The sequence below is a fragment of the Haliotis asinina genome, chromosome 1 (genome assembly GCF_037392515.1).
Source record: "Haliotis asinina isolate JCU_RB_2024 chromosome 1, JCU_Hal_asi_v2, whole genome shotgun sequence".
Taxonomy (NCBI): Eukaryota; Metazoa; Mollusca; class Gastropoda; order Lepetellida; family Haliotidae; genus Haliotis; species Haliotis asinina.
The window spans coordinates 3,161,724-3,186,268 of record NC_090280.1 but is presented as its reverse complement, the minus strand read 5'-3'; the positions used below and the strand labels follow the sequence as shown (position 1 = coordinate 3,186,268).

At 41.9% G+C, this 24,545-nt stretch overlaps 1 protein-coding gene across 4 annotated transcripts in view; it reads left to right on the top strand.

The window, feature by feature from the left end:
- Positions 1 to 24,268, top strand: part of LOC137286317 (hemicentin-1-like) — a 60,119-nt gene extending 35,851 nt beyond the window's left edge. The window contains exons 8-19 of one of the 4 annotated variants that reach the window (XM_067818111.1): positions 360 to 647; positions 1,799 to 2,050; positions 2,905 to 3,195; positions 4,248 to 4,496; positions 4,996 to 5,292; positions 6,333 to 6,581; positions 7,963 to 8,235; positions 9,004 to 9,117; positions 14,021 to 14,141; positions 17,116 to 17,202; positions 21,337 to 21,402; positions 21,919 to 24,268. In XM_067818111.1, coding sequence (XP_067674212.1) covers positions 360 to 647; positions 1,799 to 2,050; positions 2,905 to 3,195; positions 4,248 to 4,496; positions 4,996 to 5,292; positions 6,333 to 6,581; positions 7,963 to 8,235; positions 9,004 to 9,117; positions 14,021 to 14,141; positions 17,116 to 17,202; positions 21,337 to 21,402; positions 21,919 to 22,111 — 2,480 coding nt within the window. In that variant the 3' untranslated portion in view covers positions 22,112 to 24,268. Of the gene's footprint in view, positions 1 to 359; positions 648 to 1,798; positions 2,051 to 2,904; positions 3,196 to 4,247; positions 4,497 to 4,995; positions 5,293 to 6,332; positions 6,582 to 7,962; positions 8,236 to 9,003; positions 9,118 to 14,020; positions 14,151 to 17,115; positions 17,203 to 21,336; positions 21,403 to 21,918 lie in introns of all 4 variants that reach the window. The other 3 variants (XM_067818101.1, XM_067818127.1, XM_067818119.1) reach the window with 3 other exon arrangements.
- Positions 24,269 to 24,545: the final 277 nt, after the last annotated feature.

The window sequence follows — 24,545 nt, the reverse complement described above, 5'->3', positions numbered from 1 at the left end:
TCAAACCTTTACCACCTCGATTAATATCATAAAGATACTCTTGAAAAACCTGGACACAAAATCAGGATTGAAAACTGTAAAACTAAACACCCAGGGGACGTAACTTTGCACACCCAAAGTTACCCGAGGTTACCCGGTTCACACGTGTGCTCACCCGGCTTCGATTCATATAAATACAGTATGTAAGGCCAGTTCCTGGTGTCCCTGTCGTGGTATTGCTGGAATATTGCTTGAAATGGCGTAAAACCAATGTCCCTGACTCACTCAGTTCACTTACCAGCCTCATGCCTGCTATCATTTAGCACCAATCCTCAGATAGAGGAGCATGATCCCCAATGCGCAGATTTATTTATTCGCAGTTCCTCCGATCATCAACACCAGTTCTTCCCCTCAAGATGTTGATGAAGGATCTTCAGTGACTCTCCTGTGCTCGGTGTACGCCAACCCCATCCCTTTCGGGGTCACGTGGTATAAGAACTCCCAGTTCCTCGACAGGACGAACCCTGCATATTCCGGGGGAGCCAACGTCACCTCACCCCACCTTACGATCTCCAACATCCAGAAGAGTGACGCGGGAACCTACCACTGCGAGGTCCCCAATCAGATGGGGCGGACCCGCAGCAACAATGTCACCGTTCGTGTTGTCTGTAAGTAGCCATGTATACTGATGTAAATAAATAAAACGTGTAATATAGTCAGGCGTAGGTGGAACGTGCCATGCCGACCAATCATTCAAAACTTGGCTTTATTTGTTGCCATCAATATATTCAAGTAATCAGGTTGTCAGTAAGGTTAAGGGTTGATTCACAGACTATTACCACTGGGTTGCTTCATAGATTGAATTAATCCAGGGTTGATTCACAGATTGAATTACTCCAGGGTTGATTTACAGATTGAATTACTCCAGGGTTGATTCACAGATTGAATTACTCCAGTATGTAGCCACTGTATACTGTCTGGGGAACTGGAGGGTCACAGTGTGCAGCAAAGATGGTGAATCTTTCTGACACACATAAGCGGCTTGGCAAGTCTGTCAATCAGTTGTACTCCCTCTTCCAGTAGCGCACACCATGAAGAATGGTAGTGATATTCAGATATCCACACTGTCTACTATCAACAGTACTGCTCATATCAAGATGACTTTCTCGTCATAGAAATGTGTACTGATTGTCCCGTTCAGCAAAGTAATCCAAGGAGCTGACTTTGTGGAGACTTTGTGGAGAGGAAATGAGAAATATTAAAATTGGTTTGTTAAAGGTATAAGTGTTTGTATCAACCCGTGAAGATTCAGTGGTAAAAAGGACACACGTCTCGTTATGGACACTAGACACGTTGACTGGGTTGCCAATATGATGGACCTCTCGCATTTATGTATTGTATCAGTGGACCGGGAACATTTCGCTTAAAGCATTTGAAATGTTTATTAGCTGTTATTAATAACCAATACTTGAGTCAAATACGTTTATACATCATATCAGTGAGACCTGGTCGATGGCTGCGCTAGCAATCACAAGTCAGATAGAACTGACTTTGATCCATACTGTGCCTACATTGATCTATTGTGCCCACATTGCTCCTCTACTATCCCTACATTGGTCTGCTGTACCTACATTGATCTGCTGTACCTACATTGATCTATTTGTACCTACATTGCTCCTCTACTTTGCCTACGTTGGTGCAACTCTGGGCCGGCAGTTTCCTATGTTTGCGCTTACCTTACACTTGTCCTGCATTGATCCGGTATTGTGCCTACATATTTGAGCGTGGATAAAGGGTTCCTCCGTTGGTTTTCTTCTAGATCCCCCGGCGAGTATTGCTATCAATCCAAGTGGCACGCAAACCCTCAATGAAGGTGACAACCTCGCTCTCACCTGCATCGTGGCCGCTATACCGCCACCCACCTACGAATGGAGAGCAGGAAGTCAGGTTATAGCATCTCGTCCCATCCTCGTCATCAACTCAGCTGGACCAGACGACAACCGGAACGTGACCTGTGTGGGCTCCAACTCCAAAGGGAACATCACCGAGACAGTCTGGATTAACGTGCAGTGTAATGCCCTACACTCGTTAACATTGTACTCTGAAGCAGACACAAATATCAAATATCGTCAGAAATATACAGGGTTACAGATTGATAGATGTATACTGACACTAACAGCATATTATGTACATGGTATACTGACACTAACAGCTTGACAGATTCATGGCATACATACACTAAGCGCATGATAGGTGCATGGCATATTGACACCACCAGCAAGACAGATGCATGGCATAGTGACACTAACGGCATGACAGATGCGTGCTATGCAGACACTAACAACATTACAGGTGCCCTATATACCGACAGTAACAGCATGACAGGTGGATGGTATACTGACAGTAACAGCGTGACAGGCACATGGTATACTGACACTAACAGGATGAAACATTCAAGGCATACAGACACTAACAGCATGACAGATGCATGGCATACAGAGACTAACAGTGTGACAGGTGCATGGTATATTAACACTAACAGCATGACAGATTCGTGGCATACTGGCACTAACAGCATGACAGATTCGTGGTATACTGACACTTACAGCATGACAGGTGCATGGTATACTGACATTAACAACGTGACAAATGTTTGTTATGACCACACTAAGAGCTTGTGAATGTCCGTTGATGCTAGCACTAATACAATGGTCATTTTATCATGCATATGTTTCCAAATGCTTACGGTTTGTCAACTTTTTAGAATTGTCTGCTTGCATCAACAACATGCACGCACGATGCCGTATGTCGAAACTGTTATACCCTTTGATATCATCTATTGTAAGAATGTGTGTTTTCAGAGTAAGGAAAGAAGCTTGCTCTGTTCCTCTGGCCAGCTCTGATGTCCTATCTATGCTTATTTAGACTCCCCACGAGTTACAATACCGGGCGGGGATGCATTCGGCGCTGATGAAGGCAAGAGCCTCACCATCCCGTGCGTCGTGGACGCAAACCCAGCAGTAAACACGTTTCAATGGGTGAAAGATTCTGCCGTCCTTGACCTTTCGGACACCAGCAAGTATGGAGGCGGGACGAGCGACTCTCCCGGTCTTACGATACTAGCGTTGTCGTCTGCTGATGCTGGGAACTACAGCTGCAGAGCTAATAACTCAAGAGGTCAGGAATCGAGCAGAGCTGTGTTAGTGACGATCAGCTGTAAGTTACATTTTTCTGGGTGCCCTTGTCGTCCGTTGCACTGTTGTTTCTTTTTCTACTTGGATCCACGAACCAATTGTTCTAACGGTCGCTAGCTGTATTTGCACCTTATTGCATGTATGCACGTGTTCACATTGACATCACTTCCATGACGTCACCTGCACTCACATCTTCACTTTTGCACCGTTTCCATGGCGACATGACTTCATGTTTTACGTTATTGTACTGCAATAACTAACTGGAGTGGTACCTTGTTTATTTTCCTTTTGCTGTTTATTACTTCAGTGTGTAGATTGATGAAGTGCACATGGCAACATTCAGTCTAATCTGCTTATTTCCGTTTTGCCGTCCTTGATTGTCCCTACGTTCGTTCAAAACTCAGGATATCCTTCATTGTCCGGTTGCTTCAGAACTTCATGATTTGGTCTCCTTCTGTTTCCGATGAATTATTTTCTTGATTTCTGGCATAAATGTGCATGTATTCTTGTGGTGTACTGCAATTCGTTTCAAGCAGAACGCACCAGTCTAATCTGCATATTGTTGCCGTTTACCGGTTCGTTGTCCCTGCATTCGTTCGTTCATTGTTCGGTTGCTTCATTTTGTATGCTTTTGTCTCGTAAGTTCGCAGGACCTTGCCATTTCTGAAACACACTGTGTCTAGACTGTATCAAGCAATGGTTTATGCACTGTAAGTCTGTCATGCTGGGACTTGAGTGTTGTAAGTTCACGTTTGAACATAACTAGTGAAGATTGTGTAGTTAATGCATTTTAACATGTGTCCATAGCTTCTAAACATGAGTCACGTACATCGGTTCCCATTACAATATATTTGTAAAGGATATCAAATATTTGATGTTTCCAATGCAGTGTCCTGGTCCACAAAGCGTCCGCACCTTTCCGACCTGTTGTAACCATACAGTATATCAATGGCTGACGTATGAGGTGGTGCTAGGGTCCCAGACAACTACGTCGGCTTCTTCTAATGCTTGTACAAATCGTTTTTAACTTGCATGGTCCGTATCAGTCATTTGATAATATTAATACCTTACCAGACGAGCCAGAAAACGTCACTGTGAGCCAAACGTCTGTGACGGTAGGCGAGAATGAGGCTATATTGGTCACGTGCTCAGCAAACGCCGTACCTTCGCCTAGTTTTAAGTGGCTGAGAGAAGGAGTTGAATACCAAGATGGCGCCTACCTTAACATCACTTCCGCAACACCAGAGGATTCTGGGACATACACATGCAAAGTTAATAACACGAAGGGAACGACCGAGGTTTCAACACTCGTGGATATTCAATGTAAGTACAGTGACAGGGTTTTCGTCTTGAAAATCACCAGTTCTGTATTGTTAATAGATGAACCGATCAGTTTTATCATTCAGATTTACCATGAAATATTTGAATATTAAAGAATGAATACGCGTCTTTGCAGACTGATTACCCCACAAGTTGTAATTCAACGAAACACGATGACTAGCATTTCCTTCCAATAGTAAAGGGAAGTCTGGAAGCGTCATTTCCTAATAGGAAATATAAATCAAGAAGTATTCAGAACCTGTGAAGATGTTTTGTTTGTGTAGCACTAACCTCCACATTGCAGTAACCTCCACATAGAGGTGACCTCTACATAGCATCACATCCGCGTATGCTCAAAAGGTGTTTAATGAGTGATAATAGACTTACCAACTTGAATGATGTCTCCAGTATTGGTCTTTCTTACAGCATTTGTCTGTACGGCGACAGAGAAGAATTCCCCAGCCAAGTATATTCACAGTCGTGGGTCACATCTGTTTTTCAGATTCCCCACGTGTGTCTTCCCTGGATGAAGCCCTGATTGCCGACACGGGAGATGACGTCACAATACTGTGCACGATCGACGCCAACCCTAACGTCACGTCAGTGACTTGGAACATGCTGAACGGTTCCTCCAAGGAACCTGTAGACATGTCTGACTCCAGATACACAGGCAGCACACCTGTCAGTCCTTCTTTGTCAATTGACAGTCTGATACCAGACGACGCGGGGCGATATCAATGCGAAGGAGAAAACGCCATTGGACCCGGAACTGGGTCGTATGTCACGCTGACGGTCACATGTAAGTAATGCTGTGCCGTGGTCAGTGTTGTGTGCCGTGGTCAGTGTTGTGCCTGCCGATCCCGTGGTGCTTTGAGTTGATTCTGTGTGGGTTAACACATGCCTTGCATGACCATGACACAATAATTTGGGTTTGTTTCATTTTTTTATATAAATAAAATACGTTTTATGCTGTGTTTGTTGTGATTTTTGTTATGCACTTTTAACAAATATGTCCGCTTTAACACGTATTTTGTTTACCCCACAGTGCTTTTTACTGACTATTTCAGGTGTGTTGTACAGAACGGTTGTGTCAGGGTATAAGTGATGGTTACATTCCAGTATGTGATCTAGTGTGTGATCCTTGATAACTTTCCTCTTTCGTGAACAGCCCCTCTTCCCCGAGTTCAATGCAACCCGATGATAATCCTGAAATACTGCATCGACCTAAGAAAACGTTTTGCCCTTATTCTGCTGGTAAAACCAGTTTAGGGTAACTGATAGTTACAACATCAAATATATGCCCATTGTATGCCTTCCTCACGACCGTTGTCTAGATCTACATTGTCTGTGGTCCTGGTCAGGTATCCTGGATACTAACAAGTGTACGTTGTTCCCATGTCGACGTGTTCTAACCAGGTCCCCTGCCACAGTGGATCAACGAAACAGTTATCACTTCTCACATGGTTCTGCACTTGTTCTGCACTTGTTCTGCACTGTTTCTTTGCATTCTGTGTGTATCCCTTCTCATGGTTGTGGCCTTCTAACGTTTAATCCAAGTCTTTACACATGTGTGAGTCTAACGGTGTGCATATATGTTTGTGCTAACGTCATAATATTTCGAATACACATCATAAATGAAAGCAGCAAGATTAATTTGGTTTTAATCATAATGTTGTCATTCTTGATCACAAATACTTGAGGTCTGCTGCTGGTCTCCTTTCATTCTCTTCATTTTGTTTCGCATTTGACAAGGTAACGATCGCAATGTAGTTATATAACTGGTCCTGAAATGTCAACTGAATTCTGTCTGATCATGTCATGATCCATGCTTTCTCCCAGTTGTTCCCAAGGAAGTCTCTCTGACACCATCTAAGGTCAATGTCACTGAGGGGGAGACAATTTCAGTCACGTGCTCCTCTAGCGCAGCGCCCTCCGCCACCTACACCTGGTTGCGTAATGGAGATTTCTATCAAAATGGCGCCACGTTGTCCATATCGTCCGCATCGCCTGAAGACAATGCCACTTTCATGTGTCAAGCAACGAACGTGAAGGGCACGACAAATTCTAGCATTGACATAAATGTGTCATGTAAGTATTGAAGAGTTGACTTCATGCCAGTTGTTTCCAGGATAATAGATTTGATGTAGGCAGTGAGTGATTTGAGGTTTACGCCACACTCAGCAATATTCCGGCTATATGGCAACGGTCTGTAGATACTCGAGTTTGGACCAGGCAATCTAGTGATCAACAGCATGAGCATCGATTTGCGTAATTGGGAACTGGATGACTTGTGTCGACCAAGTCAGCAAGCCTGAGTCACCTTTTGTGGCAAGCATGGGTTCGTGAAGGCCTATTCTACCCCGGGCCTTCACGGGTACTGTATCAATTAACAACGCCTCAGAAAATGGTCACACTCGTTGCAGTATTGAATCATGGTATTGCATACAACTCTACAGTAAACCCATCTTTGTTGCAATCAGTGTTTCTTGGTCCAGCAATGACCAGAAAGCTATGAGAGGTCAGTGAGTCTTACCCTCCCCCTGCATTGTGGGGTCACTATTATTTCTTGATATTAATATGTGAGTAGGGTCCGTCAGCACATGTTCCACGAGAAATAACACTGATGAAATTTGACGGTTCACTGGCCTGAGGTACTACTGGCTTCCCTCCCACTGAAACCAAGCCGTACAGGGAATGACTGTGATTCAAATCTACATTGTGTATTCATGGAGAGTAGGTATCAAGACTTGTTAGTTGGTATGAAAATTATTTAGTTCAACAATAACCGACATAATCCCTACGCTTTAGCCGCTCACTGGAAATGTATGGAGGATGGAGGCAGTATCACCATTCTTCATTATCACACACACACGCACACGCACACGCACACACACACACAGACCGACATATACAGACACAGACACAGACACAGACACAGACACACACCACACGCACGCAAGCACACGCACAATCAGGTCTCACGTCCAGGTCACACACAAACACACACACACAGAAGACAAACTCTCTCTCATACACACATACAGAATCCCATACAAACTAATATTCGGATACAGACACCCACTCACACAAACACATAATAATTTGTACTTTTTTCTACATTGAAGTAGGTATATACACTGTTAGTGTGCAGATAACATCCAACAATGTGTCGCCTGTATGATGATGACATTATGTCAGACTTCCATTTACATAATGCTAAGCTAACAAGCAAGAACAATATTGTGTCAAAGGTAAATGTGATATAGAACAACAACTTCTTACATTCACGCGAGCAAGATTCTGTCCCGGAGAGTCGCTTTCACGGATAAAAGAAGCTGTTATCCATAGAGTTCCTTCCATATGATACTTCTCAACTTCTAAAATGGCACTCAAAGAAAAAGCAAATATGACTTGAAGTTGCTGTGTCTTTCATGCTATTACAAATTATTTTCATGTGCAATGTTGACAGATCGCCCTCGTAGTATCCTAAAGAACTCCATCGTCTCAACTACCATTGGCAATAGCGCGACCTTGACCTGCCAGACCAAGGCTAATCCTCCCAGCTCCTCGTACAAGTGGTCGTTCGGTGGCTCGCAGCTGGCGGAGACTGGAGCCAGTTTAAAAATCACGCCGACCACAGTGGACAACTTTGGTCAGTACACCTGTGTTGCAACCAACGCCATTGGGTCGTCCTCGCCCATCGACTTGATCTTGCAGCTGGAAACAACACCGAGTCCACCAAGTTGGTATATTTTATAAAAGATATAAGTGGTTTAAATAGATATCAGTGGTTTAAACAGATATATAAAAAGACATAAGTTGCATAATTCGACATGAGTGGTTTATGTAGATACCCGTGGTTTCAATAGATAGCAATGGTTTAAAAAGATATCAGTAGTTTAGTTAGATATGAATGGTTTAAGTACTCATAAGTGGTTTATGTGTTAAAATAAACCCGTCTTCTGGAGTATGATCCTGATACAAATGTTAAACAGAGAGGCACCCAAATGAACAGACAGGCGGTAACGACGTTAACAACATCAGTATTCCATCGACTGCAGCCACGATGTCATAAGGACATAGTCATTTGATATCCTGGAATACCTACAGTGTTGTAGGCGGCTGTTATATTACACATTCCTTCGCACCCCATGTTCTGAAATGATAGACTTGTTCAGGTTATCATTTGGGAGAAGCATGCTGGATGCATTTGAGCGATGACCGACAAGAATATGGCGCCGCTTTCTAAGACACTCATATTCCCGGTTAAGACCTAGACATACCCTTTAAGGGTTGCTTCCGTCTGGACTTCTAGAAACTTGTGAGCAATGGTTGGTATCGTAGAACCCCCATGGTCAGGATTCTGGCCAGGTGGTAGGCACCTGGGTTTCCCTAGACTGGTTAAGGTCCACTCTGCATTACTTGAACCTGGCCTCTCGTAGACTGGCCCTCCGTCACCTGCGACTTACACCCACCTCACTCACTCAGCCTCATGCCTCCCTTGTTTCAGACACTGGCGCTTCAACGGCAGCTCTGGGCACGGAGATCATTGTTCTAATTGTACTACTCTTCCTTATCCTCCTCATCATAGTAATAGTCGTCATAATAGTCTGCTTCAAGAAAGGTATGTATACATCTTCATTCTTGTTTTTCGTTCCGACAAAGTACATGGCTGGCTGTATGGTCTACTGACGTTGCACAGAGCAGTTTATTGTCTTCCCATCAGTACACAGTGGCGATACTTTCCGGTAGTGTAAGACTTCTTAGTGTCATGGTTTAACTATATGTGTGTTCACGTAACGGTCTTTGAACCGCATGTACCACAGGTGATGAAGGAGTAAGAATTTACTTCTAAAGGTCATATTCCTTTTTTTAATTTAATCAAATTCTCTACATGGTTTACGATTCTCATCACATATAAGTGTTTTATAGCTTTTGTATAAAACCAAGGTCATTAAGAAATATATTAACAAAGCTGAACACATCTGTGCAAGTTGTTGTCCATTGCTGAGTGCGTCATGTAACTCCATAAATATGCATGGCATCCTCTGGCTATTATACTAGATAGGTACCGATTTGAGTGAATGGGAGAGTTTGGTTCTCCGCTACGTTTAGCAGTATTCCCGCAATGTCAAGGCTGAGACACCAGAAATCGACTTTACATATTATACCTGTGTTTGGAATAGAACCCTGGTCTTCTTTGTGACGAGAGAACGCTTTAACCTTTATGCTACACCCACCGCTCCACCGCACCGATTTGAGAGACGTGACCTAAAACAGGCATGTAGTGTGACAGAGTGACGCACACCCGATACTCTGGTGACGGGAGCAGGTCCCGAATGTTTGCCACATATATCCTATACTATACTGTCGAGGACGGTACATGTTTGCCATAACACATATATCCTATACTGTCGAGGACGGTACATGTTTGCCATAACACAGACATCGTATACTGTCGAGGACCGTACAACGTTTGCTATAACACAGATACCCTGTACCGTTGAGGACGGTACATGTTTGCCATAATACAGATACCTTGTACTATCGAGGACCGTACAACGTTCACCATAACACAGGTATACTATACTGTTGAGGAATGTACACTTTATGCCATAACACAGATATCCTTTACTGTCGAGGACGGTACAAACATCACATCTGACTGTCTGACCGTTGCATTCTTCTTGTCAGTGTAAGGTATATATACTGTAGTGATAACAACGTTGGTGTTCAATGTACATACATATATATATCCTGTTGAAGTGAATGGACAAATGGAAATCATGCATTGATGTCATGAATATATTTTCACATTCCATTTCTCGGCGGCGGCGGCCGTTTCTAAAACTACAGGGTAAATGCGACATTTATATCCTCTTTTCGTAACTGTGGTCACTGAGTTCTCTCCCCTTTTGTTATAAATGCAAGAAACATTTTTAAACCAGTATTATTCGACCGTTCATCACTTGAACACAGAGGCTTCATTTGAAAGACATGATTGCATATATTTAGAAACATCTGTTACTAATGAAACGTTTAAAGTGTGAAGCTATGGTAGTCTGTGGTAGATATTACTGGCAATCTGTGGTAGATATTACTGGCAATCTGTGGTAGATATTACTGGCTAAGGTCTAAGACTCAGAAGGGACAGAACTCTGCATGTTTCAATCTGGATTTAGTGTCGATATCTTCCTCCTGCCCTCAGCCCGGTTCTACAACACCGACTCGGCGCTGAGATAACCGTTCGTAAAACGTCTCATCGTTCAGTTTATCAATCCGGTTATTGGGACGCTGTGGTCGGTTTGTAGAACGGGTCCTGTTTACTAACATTCCTCCGGATCTAACTCATAAATGTCGCTTTTACTTCGTAGGATGATGTGTGGTTTGTCCCTCGACATACCCGAAGTGATACTTCCCTGCTTTTGATGTATAAACCTGCAGTTTGATTCTGTTATAAGCCGCTTGCTTGATTACAGATATGGTCATTCCCCTTACTGCTAGACGACAAGATACGTCACTATGTACTCATACTGTAACTCCGTCACGTGTACAGTTAAACCTCGTTAATGTGAAAGTAAAATATATTTCCGGGTTAATCAGTCATGAAAAGCGATTTTATCTTATCTCACACATAAATGTTTTTTTCTGATTAGCTAAGTGATGGTCTGTTATTTTCTGATTGGCTAAGTGATGGTCTGTTATTTTCAGTGTGCCCCGCTTACAGGCGCGTAACATATTCTTTAACGTTACCCGCTAAGAATGCCGAACTGTAGGAATTCATTTGGTACTTCCATGTTTGTAAAGCATTATCTCGAATAATTTAGTCACGTATGATGTATGGAAATTATAACGATGTTTTTCGAATGCAGTCTGATGGAAGGGAGATAACTGTAAACCTGGTATTAGCTGATTGCCTAATTCTGGTACTCCCTATCCGATCCGATCCCTAAAGTTCAAAATTAACACTGGGGTTTTCGGTAAGATAAATACGTTGTTTACAGGTTCGTCGGGTCCCGTTAGTAGATGTATCCTCTGCGTTTGTTTATGTTTCCCGTGTCCGAAGGCCTCAGAGAACATAACCAGACATGGAGGGCACATCAACCAATGTCGCCCTCGTGACCAGTGAACAACTTATAATGTCACTATGTTCAAATTAAGAGTCGTCCAGAATGTAGTATCCCTATTATCAGGGTTGGCATTCTGGAGGTTTTACTGTACACACTGCTGTTAGTTAATATGTTGTCATTTCATTGATTATATAACACACTGAATCATGTCTCACCCAATACCACATTTGACTTGTTAACTTTTGTACGTGCCCGTTCACATCACAAGTCGTATCTTAGTGTTGTGCCAAATTCGTGTTCTGAATGTATCTAACTAACTTCACGTGTTGTCGATCTTAGTTTAATTAATGTACCAACAGACCTCTTAAGCGCACCCCATGCTTTGTACAAAGTGCTTTGTCTCCTATTGGCATGTTGATCAGATTTGTTATTTTGCATGGCTTACAAAAAATCACACCAATATATATTCTCACAGACACTTACACATGTACACACAGACACTTACACATGTACACACACACACACACACACACACACACACACACACACAGACACACACACACACACACACACAGACAGACATACGTAAACATACATACACATAAACTCTCTTTCATCTCGGATGGTCAAATATCAAACGTGGCCGGTCCGGGGGCCTGGTAGACATTTTTTCCTCTAACTGTATATTTCATAATATCAGACAGGTTCTTTTGTCATTTTGAGGTGCTTAAGGCATTATAAAAATTATTTTAACCACTTACACTAACCAGTCGTAACGCGCGTACTTTCAGTCTACCTAAACTCGGTGCACTGCCTGTTAGCGCTAGGTAGGTCAAAATCTTCCTCCTGCCCTGAGGCTGATTCTACAACATCGACTCGCACGGGAACTGGAACTGACAAACGCTATTGTAAGGCCACGTGAAAAAACGTTATAATACACACAGTATTCAATTACCTGGTCTTTTTTCTAGCTGGAAACCGGACACGCACGTTTCTATCCGAATTGGCATTTTCTGTAAAGTTACCAGTCCGGCTGTCTAGCTTGAAATATTAACATTGCATCACAAACCCACAATTCCTGAAGTTCCTCTCACTTCCTCACCACGCTTAGTGTCAGGCGGACTGTGAGATCTGTTATCAGTGAAACTCTCAGTAACATAAGCGACCATCATACATCAACCTGAATGTCTATAGATCAGCATACGACATAAGCCCAAAACATCCAGCCGAAAATGGATTAACCAGACCAGATCCCAAGATATGGTGAATTTATTCAGCTATACGTGGAACAAACAAATTGTTTACCAGACCGTGAGAATTCTAGCCCTTTTCGGACGAGCCTTGTTTCATACACTGCTGTAGATTTTTGTAAGTTATACCTATATTGCCACCAGGTATTTGTAATGCGCTGAATTCCACATCCCGGAGGAGCATGCTCAAAGCGCCACACTCATTACTCAGGATAACCCAGGCTGGGTGATCAGAGGCAATGTTGAACAAACTCACCTGCCTAAGGTGAGACCACATGTATCACATGTGCTTCGCTGTTGGGCAGGACCAAAGTCTTCGAAACTGACAGGTGTCAACTCGCCCAACACAGTCACCCATCCAAGAACTGTCCGACCTCGACGTCACTTCATTTCACCTGATTTCTGACCCGATCACAGGACCAACACAATGTATTGTTCCGCTGTTAGTTATATCGGTTCTGTCTCGCACTTGTGTATTTGTGTGGAAACAGTTAGATGTAGTTGTGTACAGCTTGCGTGTTCGTATAATCCACGTTACCATTTCCTCCCGATCTCGTGTAGTTGATAAATTCTGAAGCTGTACGGTTCCGTGTAAACACAAACATCCAAATATGCCCAAATCTAAACCAATTTATGCCCAATTGTGCGAATCGAAACAATGATTCGTGTGCTAACTCGTCCTGGAGCTTACACTACCTGCCGATGCATGTGACGCCATGTTGTCCCTGTCTTCTTTCTCAGACTGACATTCACAAAAGAAACGTGTAGGTCGCCTTTTTAAACTACACTGTCGATAGATGCGTTTGCCAGGCCACATGGTTCACCACTGAACTTCGCTCCTCTCAATACTAACACCATCCTCTATATTCTGTATGCCGGGAAGTGGGGTGGGGGGTGGGTGGCGTGTGTGTGTCTGGGGTTGTTGGATGATGTCATCGAGAGTGAGTGTGCGAATACGTGAATGAGTGTGTCAGTGAGCGAGTAAGCTTACCACTGAATTGGGCGATGTGTCTGCTTCCTGTCGGAAACATGAACACAAAGTAAATTAAATACACAGTCAGTATGTCCTGCATCGGAACGTGAACTACGCAACAAAAGGACACATCCCCCTTCACTGCACATCCACTTTACAAATCCTCACCTCAAACCACACTCATATCCCCCCCTACCGGATTCCTGTATGCAATTTGTGGATTTTCTGTCCCAGGAAAATGCGGCAAAAAGAAAGAGACGAAAGGTCGCGTGGCTCCTGTGATTCCCCCTATAACGGCCAAGACGGAGGCTACGCCAACAGCTGTGGAGACGTCCTCTACTGACGCCGAGAAACCGTATGTCAGGTTTGCCGACTAAACATGTCTAGATGTGTCATTAACACCTGTGTCATGGCGTCTGTTAACATCTGTGTCATGGTGTCTATTAGCACGTGTGCTTTGTTCATACTTGGAGAGGAGCCATACGACATTGGAATCAGACAATGAAGGTGAAGGTCATCGCTGATCCACGTGTGATCCATTAACACATGTTCCATACGCCTGATTAACACGTGTTCTGTGCTCTGCTGTTGGTCTTGAAGTCTATGTGTTATATACGTCTGAATACTGACGATGACTGCGTGTGTAAATAACACATGTGCTGTCGTGCCTAATGAAGATCTGTTCTGTGTTGTGTTGTTGTGTCTTGAATTATACTTGCTATCTGTGTTTGAATGTGTCATTGCGTGCTAACCGTGTGATGTTATTTAAACATGTGATGCTAATGTCTTCTAACAGAATGGTTTGACAAAACCATAAGACTCACTAATGTTACAAAACTGCATTGTGTTTGTAAAATTGTTTGCCATATCTACCCAGCAGTTAAAGGGTGGCGAGCCGGGTACTTGGTTACTACATCACCGCGTGTACATGGTGCGGCGCTGTCAGCGCCAGTATTACGTTCGTAGACATTACAGAGATGTTACGGACATGTTACTGACAGAGCTCCAGATAAGTTGCGTATTTGCGTAAAAGACGCTGTAGAAAGGTTGCATTACGCAAGGAAAATAAATGCCAGGGTATGAAAAACACTGAATATTTATGTTTATGCTTAGTTAAAATAACATAACGTCAAAATCGTGTTGCGTACCACATCAGTTCAAGCCTGTCGAAACTGAAGCTTTTCGATGTCTAAATAATCACGATTGACAAATTCTTGAATAATTCTAAAGACAGTTGAAATGTGCAACAGAGATAGAGGCCAAGCTTGGTTTGTTAACAAATCACTGATTGTCCTATCTGTTAATATTGACGAATCCAATAACAGCTTTCTGTACACAAATTGAAAATGATAAGTGTCATTAACTTCAGCAAAGAGACCAATTAATTTAATAGGCAAATCAGAATCAGTTGCCAGGTGTGTAACATTGGCTATCTGAAAGTGAAACAAATCGATGGGAACAAGGTTTTGAAAATAAAAAAAACCTAACTTATAGAGTGAATTCCTGACTGTTATATCATTAAATAGCCATCTTGGTATCGTGTATTACACCAAACGGATGCAGACTAAGGCAAATAATATTTCTTCCAGCAGACAAAGGTAATGATTGAGTGAGGTCAAGTTTAAAGTCACAGCGGCAGTATTGCAGCCATATCGTAACTTATAACAATTTTTATACATGCCCAAATTTTAGAAACCTGTCGACAAAGGACAATAAAGCAAATAGTACATGAGAGTAATAAGAAGTAAAACCTGCATATGTCTCTAAAATAGGATTTAAAATTAGGACAATACAACATAAACAAATACTGAGGATCGTCATACCTGTATGGACCCTAACTAGATTTATATTCCCTTCAGGCATTTATGATTGTACTGATATTTAGCCACAATAGAACAACAAATATTCTACGATTAAAAGAGGTGTGTAGAGCTAAATTAACTTTTGGAACTACACATGGGTTAGCTGTATGAGCTATAATTTAGCATTGCAGGGAGTCTTTTGTCTCAATATTGTATTGAATTAATAACTGTTGCGTCTGTTATACTGATTTAAAATGAAAACCCGGATTTTGAAAAGACGGTGGGTATGTAAAAGAATACCCACTTGAAATTGGAAATACCACGTAGTTTCAAAACAATAGGTACCATATTCATATGGTCAAAAGCGTATCTGGAGCTCTGCAATGTTACGGAAATATTACGGAGGTGTAACGAAACAGTTTACGGCCTGAAAGCCAACGCTCCCATCGGCAATGACGTTACTGTCTCGGTAATACATGTCAAACGTCATTCGTTTCAAGAAAAAACAATTAACTTTATATCTAAACTTTAACTGTGTTTGAGCGGCGTTAAAATCTCACAGTGTATTACCACATGTTGTACACCGTTTTCAGTCAAAGCTGCTCATGTGATGACATATGTATGACGTGTATGACATGTGTATGTGTAAGAATGTTTACTTATCATTAGATTGTGTTGCTGCTGTGTTAAATGTTTTTAGTATGCAAATACTCTGAATATAATACTCCCAGACTAATATAGAAAAAATAACATATTGTATAATCGAGTGCTTATTGTAGCTTCTTGCATATACTCTCCATATGATATAAAATCATGGGATATAGACGCTGTACAAATGCACGTATATATTTGCACTTGACTAACACATCTATTCAAGTCAGTTACTTCTAGAGTAGTCGATATTTCATGTCCATGTACACTTGGGTATACGCCCACCCAGGGTATGACAGGGTATCTAACAAATTCATCTTTGTCTTTAGTAAATGGAAGGCCCAGGTGAGAGGAATGGATGTAAGTCACCATACATAGCATGGCTCGACTCGCCTTGTACACACAACATTAACACATTGGTACGTAAAGCACATCATGCATGTGTGTATGGTCACATCGAGGGAGAACGCTTAGACCCCCAGCCCCTCCACACATTCATGCTCGATCTCTCTCTCTCGCTCTTTCTCTCTCACACACATACACACGTCCTCGCACCGTTACACACAGAGATAGAGAGACACAAGACTCACGTGTAACATACACCACACACGATGTCACATAGCACCACGGAAGGTTACACAGCACCATGTTACATTGTATCGTGGGAGGTTACACGGCTCCATCATGAATTGTTATACAGCACCATGGAATGTTACATTGTATCGTGGGAGGTTACACAGCACCAATAAAGGATGCATGTACATAGCATGAAGCGTGTACTTTAGAAACCGGCAGAGGAGCCAGATGATATTGAAATGCTGGCACTAATATATATGACTCACTTATATGTGTTTGCATGTCATGTCTGTATTGTAGACCCCGCCCACAATGGTCAGCTGTGTCGAGGCAGGATGTGCACGTCAATGTCAATAATCATGTCAATAAAGAGCACGGCAAGATGAGGTATATACAGTCACTGTGTGCCCGCTTCTGTCACTGTAGCGTGTGATAGTTACCTGTCTGTTTGCCAGTACTTGGTCCGTCCTTTCACAACCATATGCATAAACACAAATCATATTGTTCGTGTGGTGTACAGTGAGGTATGCCTGAAAACACAACAGAACCTACTTCACCGTGTATACACCACAAGTGGAACTACACGTCTATAAGGGACATATTGAATACACTACTTTATCCACATGTCATGTTCATTTTCTGTATGCATATCGTGTGATCTGAGACAACTAACACCTTTAAAACTGTACAGGTGAAACACCGTCAATACTTCACGGCTTAGAAACAGCGGATTCCCCCATCACCCACGAACATATGTAGTTCAGTAGCGAGGACACGAGTGCCTGGACCAACGAATTCTCGGATCACATGACACAAAATGAAGCATTCTGCTGTTACATGTGTATCTGCTTTGAAGAGTTCCATTAACGGGCACCTGTTGGGTTCAGACGGTGTCCATCCCCGATGCAAGGTTCGTGGCCTTATGAGAGTTGTTCACTTCCACGTGTCTTTGTTGGACTGATGAACGGATAGTAGACACGCTCCTCTGTTAGCCCGATGTGCTGTGTGTGTACAATATCTGTACTGTATCAGGACAGGTGATGGAGGAACGCGCTGTATACCCACCGTGAGGTACTGACGGTGTCATATTGCATGTCCGCCACTTCTCAGTTATGAGATTAAATGCAATTCCGTAAAGTTTTGACAAAACGTTACCATTATGTAAATGTATCATGTCCTGTTTGTGTCTCCATATTCTAAGCAGATTACAATGAGAACGCCCCCATGCGAGAATGTCTCCATATTCTGAACAGATTTCATTGTTAACGCCCCCATGCGAGAGTCAGAGAACATAACCGAGCTTAATCACAGCGTCTTACGTTTGAGAACGAGGCTCTATCATGCAATATGTACTTTGGTAGTCTAGATATGTTGTGTTTCCCTTAGATACTGAAGTAGAATCCCTGTGTGCTGTGTTTTCTACCCTATCCATATATATCTGTAAATAAACTCATGACCTTAGTAGTGTGTATTACATGGTATTGTATCCAATGTATATTGGTTGCTAAAGCGCTAAGCTTAACATTTTACCACGATTATCTCTGTTACTTTCCCTATATGACTGTGGGTTTACACTGTATTATATTCTTGAGGTATGGCTACAAGAGGCGAGTAGACGAACTAATTCATCCAGGGTATGACCAACATTACACTCCATTACTTCATCATGCAAACTCCGTATATATGAATACGTCATGAGCAATATATGTAGACAGGGACGTTATGGGGGCCACATGACGTCATCTGCCGGATTATTGACAGAAGTGGCGTAAAATCCCTCATTCAGTGAGTGTATCCAAGTATTCGCCCGGTGATAGTTGTCTTATGACACTGTTAGGCCCGTTCAGCTTGACCTGAGCTACTCTGCATATGCATGACCCAGTAGGTTAGTCGACACAAACGGCAGGTCGAGTTGACTAGGGAGCAGGGAGTTTTGCTGGATACCAGTACCTTCCGTCCAGACTTTGAAGTGCAACCTTCTCCTGGCTGTTGACAATCAACTGACAAAGGTGCACCCCTTCACAGAAATAGACCCAACGACTTGTGAAACGGTCACAAGTTTTCACTTGATCAGATCACGCTGAACAAGCTGTACGATCATGGGTTATGTAACAAACGTTCTTGCAATTCGAGCCTACAGTCCAGGTATAATATACAACAGCACAGTTTAAAACGTACACCTGTTGATCAGAATAATTATGTTTAAGAATGTCTTCCATCTTGTGTTTTATGCCGTAATGTTTACTAACAGACTGTACCCACATGTAATGTTTACTAACAGACTGTACCCACACGTAATGTTTCCTAACAGACTGTACCCACATGTAATGTTTACTAACAGACTGTACCCACATGTAATGTTTACTAACAGACTGTACCCACATGTAATGTTTACTAACAGACTGTACCCACACGTAATGTTTCCTAACAGACTGTACCCACATGTAATGTTTACTAACAGACTGTACCCACATGTAATGTTTACTAACAGACTGTACCCACATGTAATGTTTACTAACAGACTGTACCCACATGTAATGTTTACTAACAGACTGTACCCACATGTAATGTTTACTAACAGACTGTACCCACATGTAATATTTACTAACAGACTGTACCCACATGTAATGTTTACTAACAGACTGTACCCACATGTAATGTTTACTAACAGACTGTACCCACATGTAATATTTACTAACAGACTGTACCCACATGTAATGTTTACTAACAGACTGTACCCACATGTAATGTTTACTAACAGACTGTACCCACATGTATATTGAACTGCGAAAGAAAGAAAAATGAAGTCATAAAACTAAGCGTTGATGTTTATGTCTTTCATACTCCGTCAGGCCCCAAAGCGTTCAATCAGTGTTTCATTGAGTATTATATGTTTATTAGTTTTCCAGCTGGACTGTAAATCATCTGTCCACGTTTGAGCCAAACGGACTATATCTAAAGAAAACAACTTGACAAAAAGCCAGAAATGCATTCCTTTTGCAGTTCAGTATGTGTTCTGCTTCCTTGAAAGTGATGCAATCCATACTCTTTGGTGTTCCATATTCTGTACTAGCGTCTTGTTTGTTAGAAGATCTGAAACCGAGAAAAATCTGCGTTCTCATTGTGTTATACTGTCTCACAACACTGCACGTGTGTAGCTAACATGAGTAGCGTGTTACTGAAAGTCTAACATTGTTTCTCGGTTCTGTGTGTGTGTTCCCTTCCTGTGTGTAACTCCCCTTACCTCTTTATACGAGTATGTACATATTGTGAGTTAACGTCACGTTTACCTTGGCAGCAGTGTTATGATGTATTCACAATGTGTTATTATATTACCTTAAGGGATGTAATAAGAACTTCGTCATGTATGTTCATATGTGTATATCGACATTTCGAGTGAAGTTAGTGGAGTGTTTAGTAGAGGGCAGGGATTCTTTAGGGACGTCTAGTTGTGTTAAATGCTGGATTGGTTTAAGACAATATATATGGAACAGATTTCTTTCAGAAAATACTATATTATGGAGACCAAACCGGTACCTGCATGTTTATTATACATTTTCAAATTCTTTATTGAACATAGTTTGTGTTCGTATGTAAATGACTTCTTAAAAATTCCTGGTGGCGACAATGGTAGTTTGTTATTGTTATGTCGTTATGTATTCAATAACATGTGGCCATGACTCCAAACATAGGCACGTCGTAGGAGATATTTTGTTGATACAAATATTTTAGTGACATGACAGTGGTGTTGCTAAATCTGAGATCAGACACTAGACATTAAAGTAAGTATTTAGGGTCGCATGATATAAATGTAAACATCTAGTATATGTTTGTCCACATGTGAACATTTCTGTGACACACGTTGGACGCCTCAGTGACGAGCGTGGTGTCATACAGCTCTTTGCGTAGTGGGAAACAATATATATTACAATATATTATTATAACGTTACATAACTTCACAACAGACAACAGGTAGATAAGCACAAGAGACTTGTATATGTTTAATAAGTCGTCTGGGGCATGTGATATTTTTGAATCTCATAAAAATATGAATAAGATTATTGTTTTGTTATTATTTCATTGCATATACATTGTTATAAAGTTAAATAAAATAATCTTTTAAGTTGTTTCTTTTTTCTTTCGTTTCTAAGTGTCATTATTATATACGTCTTTTATGTTTATCCTTTGCAATATCTGAACTAGACCATATCCATATGTGTTCGACAATCAAGTAGGTTTCTCCGTCCTCATGTCACTTTACTTTATTCAGCAACCATAGATTCATATAAAACACATCCTAATGACATGAACCAAACCTGTTATCCTAAATATGACCTGGATGCATATTACAATAACACGGTGATAATGTACTTGTTATTCAACCTAATACATTCATTCAAATATACATCCAAGCCACGGCTACCATGACCACCGAAGTAAGTATACCAACTCAGGTGCTGCTGGTGCTAGCAGGGAGTACCTAACTTCCATACTTGATTGCTATGTGTGAACTGATTTCAGTATTGAAGATGAAACCTCTGGAAATGGAGCGATTCCAAACGGAGCACCTGCTGGGGGACCCATAATGTAAGTACTAATGTAGCTAAACCAGTTAAACTCTCTACAGGTGACACAACGGGTCTAGAAGCTACTCCGATCCCAGTACGTTTCCATAGCAACCGACGTGCGTGTAGTGTCTTATGTACCATGCATGTTGTGCACACTGTTTGGGGAATCGTAATTGTGATGACTGTTTATTTAGTGTATTAATACTGTTTGATAATCATTATTACATCTATCTATCATAGTGGAAGACCAATGTAAATCATATCACCTGTAGGTTGCTGAAGGTGTTCCGGCATCATGCGTTGCCAAGTCCTGTAACGCAGGTCTGTCCAAGGTGTCTCTTAGGGTGATCCAGAATCATATAGCAATGGGTTCGAGTCCCGTCTTGGCCTACTATTCCCTCTCTCCACCACATTCGGGTTTTAAGATCCGAATCTCTTGAAGTACTGTTTAAAGCAGTGCTATTCAAAACCCCGCTACCAAATATGATTTCTTTATTAACGCATTTTCAACTATAAGATGGATTAACCATTTCAGATCAATTAAGGACCCGGATGACACTCCTAGAGCACACCACTTACCGCCCTTACATTACGGTGGTGGGGACACCGGTGAGGAAAATGCAGAGGAGAGGCGAAAACGGAGAAGGAAAAAGCGAAGGAAGCGCCAGGACCACGGTGACATGACCGAACAGCTTAAGTCAGATACTATAGACGAGGAAGAGGAGTAATCCCAGCACGTCACGTGGGATAAATTTCTTGGAACCAAATACTATGTAGCTGCGGCTGTGATATACGTGAATTCCAGATGACCTTTCACTGGAGTATGAGCATCAACGACAGTGAATATAATTGTTACTATTTATTGACAAGTTCCTCCTCAAGATCTCATCTTGTGACCGAACTCTCAGCACCGCGTGTTGCTGTATATCAGTGCCTTCCGTCCAGACCTTGACGTGCATATTCTGTTCCCGCTTGTGCCCACGTCCACCCAGCCTTGTGACATCGCTGACGTCTGACACAGCGCGACCATGTGACATTAATGAGGGAAGACGTTGTCGTTAATTTCATTCTCTGTACTGACTGCATGCACTCACGTTACTATGACTACGCAATTGGGTGTCCATGCAGTGTCCGCACACGCTCTTGTTACTAAGACTACACAACTAGATATTCTAGTGCCCAGTGTCTGCATGCATTCATGTTACAGTGACTATGTACCCGGGTGCCAGACTGTTGCTGTTGCGGGTGTTGCATCTGTTACAGGTGTGACACAGACAACGTAAACAGACAGTACAAAGTGCCAGTAATGACCCAGACAATGTTGTGTCAAAGATGTCTATAGTTGAGTGATGTCCACTCACAGGGAAGCATGTTGAAATATGTTACCTCGGTGAACTGAATAACAGAAATAGGGTGCGGGTGTGCAAGTGTTTTTATAGTAGTTTGTAACGGTATAATCTTTCAAATGTGCACATATTGCGACGCCTAGGACAAGGGAGAAATCACGTTCGATTCATCAACGACAATACTAGTATATATATTCTCCGTGTCCCTTTAATGTCCCCGTTGTTACTCCCTCAGCTATGATTGTTGGGTTAGTCAGTTAGCTTCAGCACGGATCACGTGCGTGCATACCTGTATGTGCCTTTGTATTCATGGAAGGCATTGAGGCATCTTCATATCTACTGATGCGCCTCCATTACATGTATTCTACCGGGAACAAATATAGTAAGTGATTATGTATAATCACTGACATTTTCGGTGTCTAATGCCTGTTTCACTCAGTGGTTATGTCAAATTACTGAAAGTTTCAATTTCAGTGATTAGACATAATCCCTGATTATACTTGTTTCCTGTGACATATAGACGCACACCAGATTCGCACACCAGATAGGAATATTAAACTTTATACATCAAATAGTTCCTACATTCTCCGTCTTGAGTAGCGCTATTCGACAGGTAATTATATGAAACTCTTGGCTATAACAGCCGTAGCCATACGCACTGTATCATTAGGACACTAACCCCTCTTACAACGTCTTGAGACAACCCTGAATCAAACTGCATTCCTAATTGCCATCAGTGGAATCGAACAAACTTCTGTGTGGAACATCTCCAGATCTGGATTATGTGAGTTGATCCTAAAGCTTGTGTAGATTCCAGATTTTTCTGATAATGACCAGAGACCTGTGAACGTCACACCAAAGAGATACAAAATCAGCCTGATCTTTCTGTGATGTGAATAACACGGTTTTTCGTTTACCCAGCTCACTGTGTAATGTCTGTGTGAGCGTGCCCTCCAAAGATCGCTGGCCATACCAGTGCCATCATCTGCTGTCACTCGTGCATAACGGTACAGGTTGGCAATGATGTTACACAGCTCCTTCCATACACAGGTCAACTGATCTGCCAATGTCTTCAAACCATAATATAAAGTAGTATTTTTGCCCTGCCATTAGGTTTCTGCCAGTAGAAAAACATTATTAACGTTATGTCATAATGAACACATATTTTGATTAATTTTATTAAATGTTACTTTGAATAGTGAATAGTTTATAACGCCTCTAATTTTGCAGTAAATTTTGTTACACGTGTTTAAAGCGTTTCAACTTTGTAGTCATTAGATATTTAAGAGGATGTAGTTTGGAACTGTCACTAGTTATCCCCTTCAACAACATGCCCATACTGTAGGTGGGGTTAAACACATAAAGGAATGAGATATTTCTATAGTTCTATATTTTCTATTTTTTGCATTGTGGTTGTAGAAGCTGCTACATCGTTGTCGTCATGTTGGGTGTTACATACATATTTTATGTACAGTATTTATTGAAATAATACATTTTCTATGTTGTGAAATACATGCATATAAAATATGTACAACACCACTCTGGTTGTGTTATGTTGCAGTAGAGAGGTCTAGAGTAAGCGAGTGAGTGAGTGAGTTTTAGCAATGTCCCGGCAATACCACAGCAAGAGACATCAGAAATGGACTCCACACCATGTCCTGCCGAACTCACTAGATAAAGTTAGAACTACTAGCATTGCTTTGGTAAATCCAGGACCTGTGACTGCACAAGGTCTGTACTATATCATCGAATGTATTACGTTAGGAACGCTATGGTCAACATGGGCGTAGCTGCCGTTCGGACAATGCCGGCACTT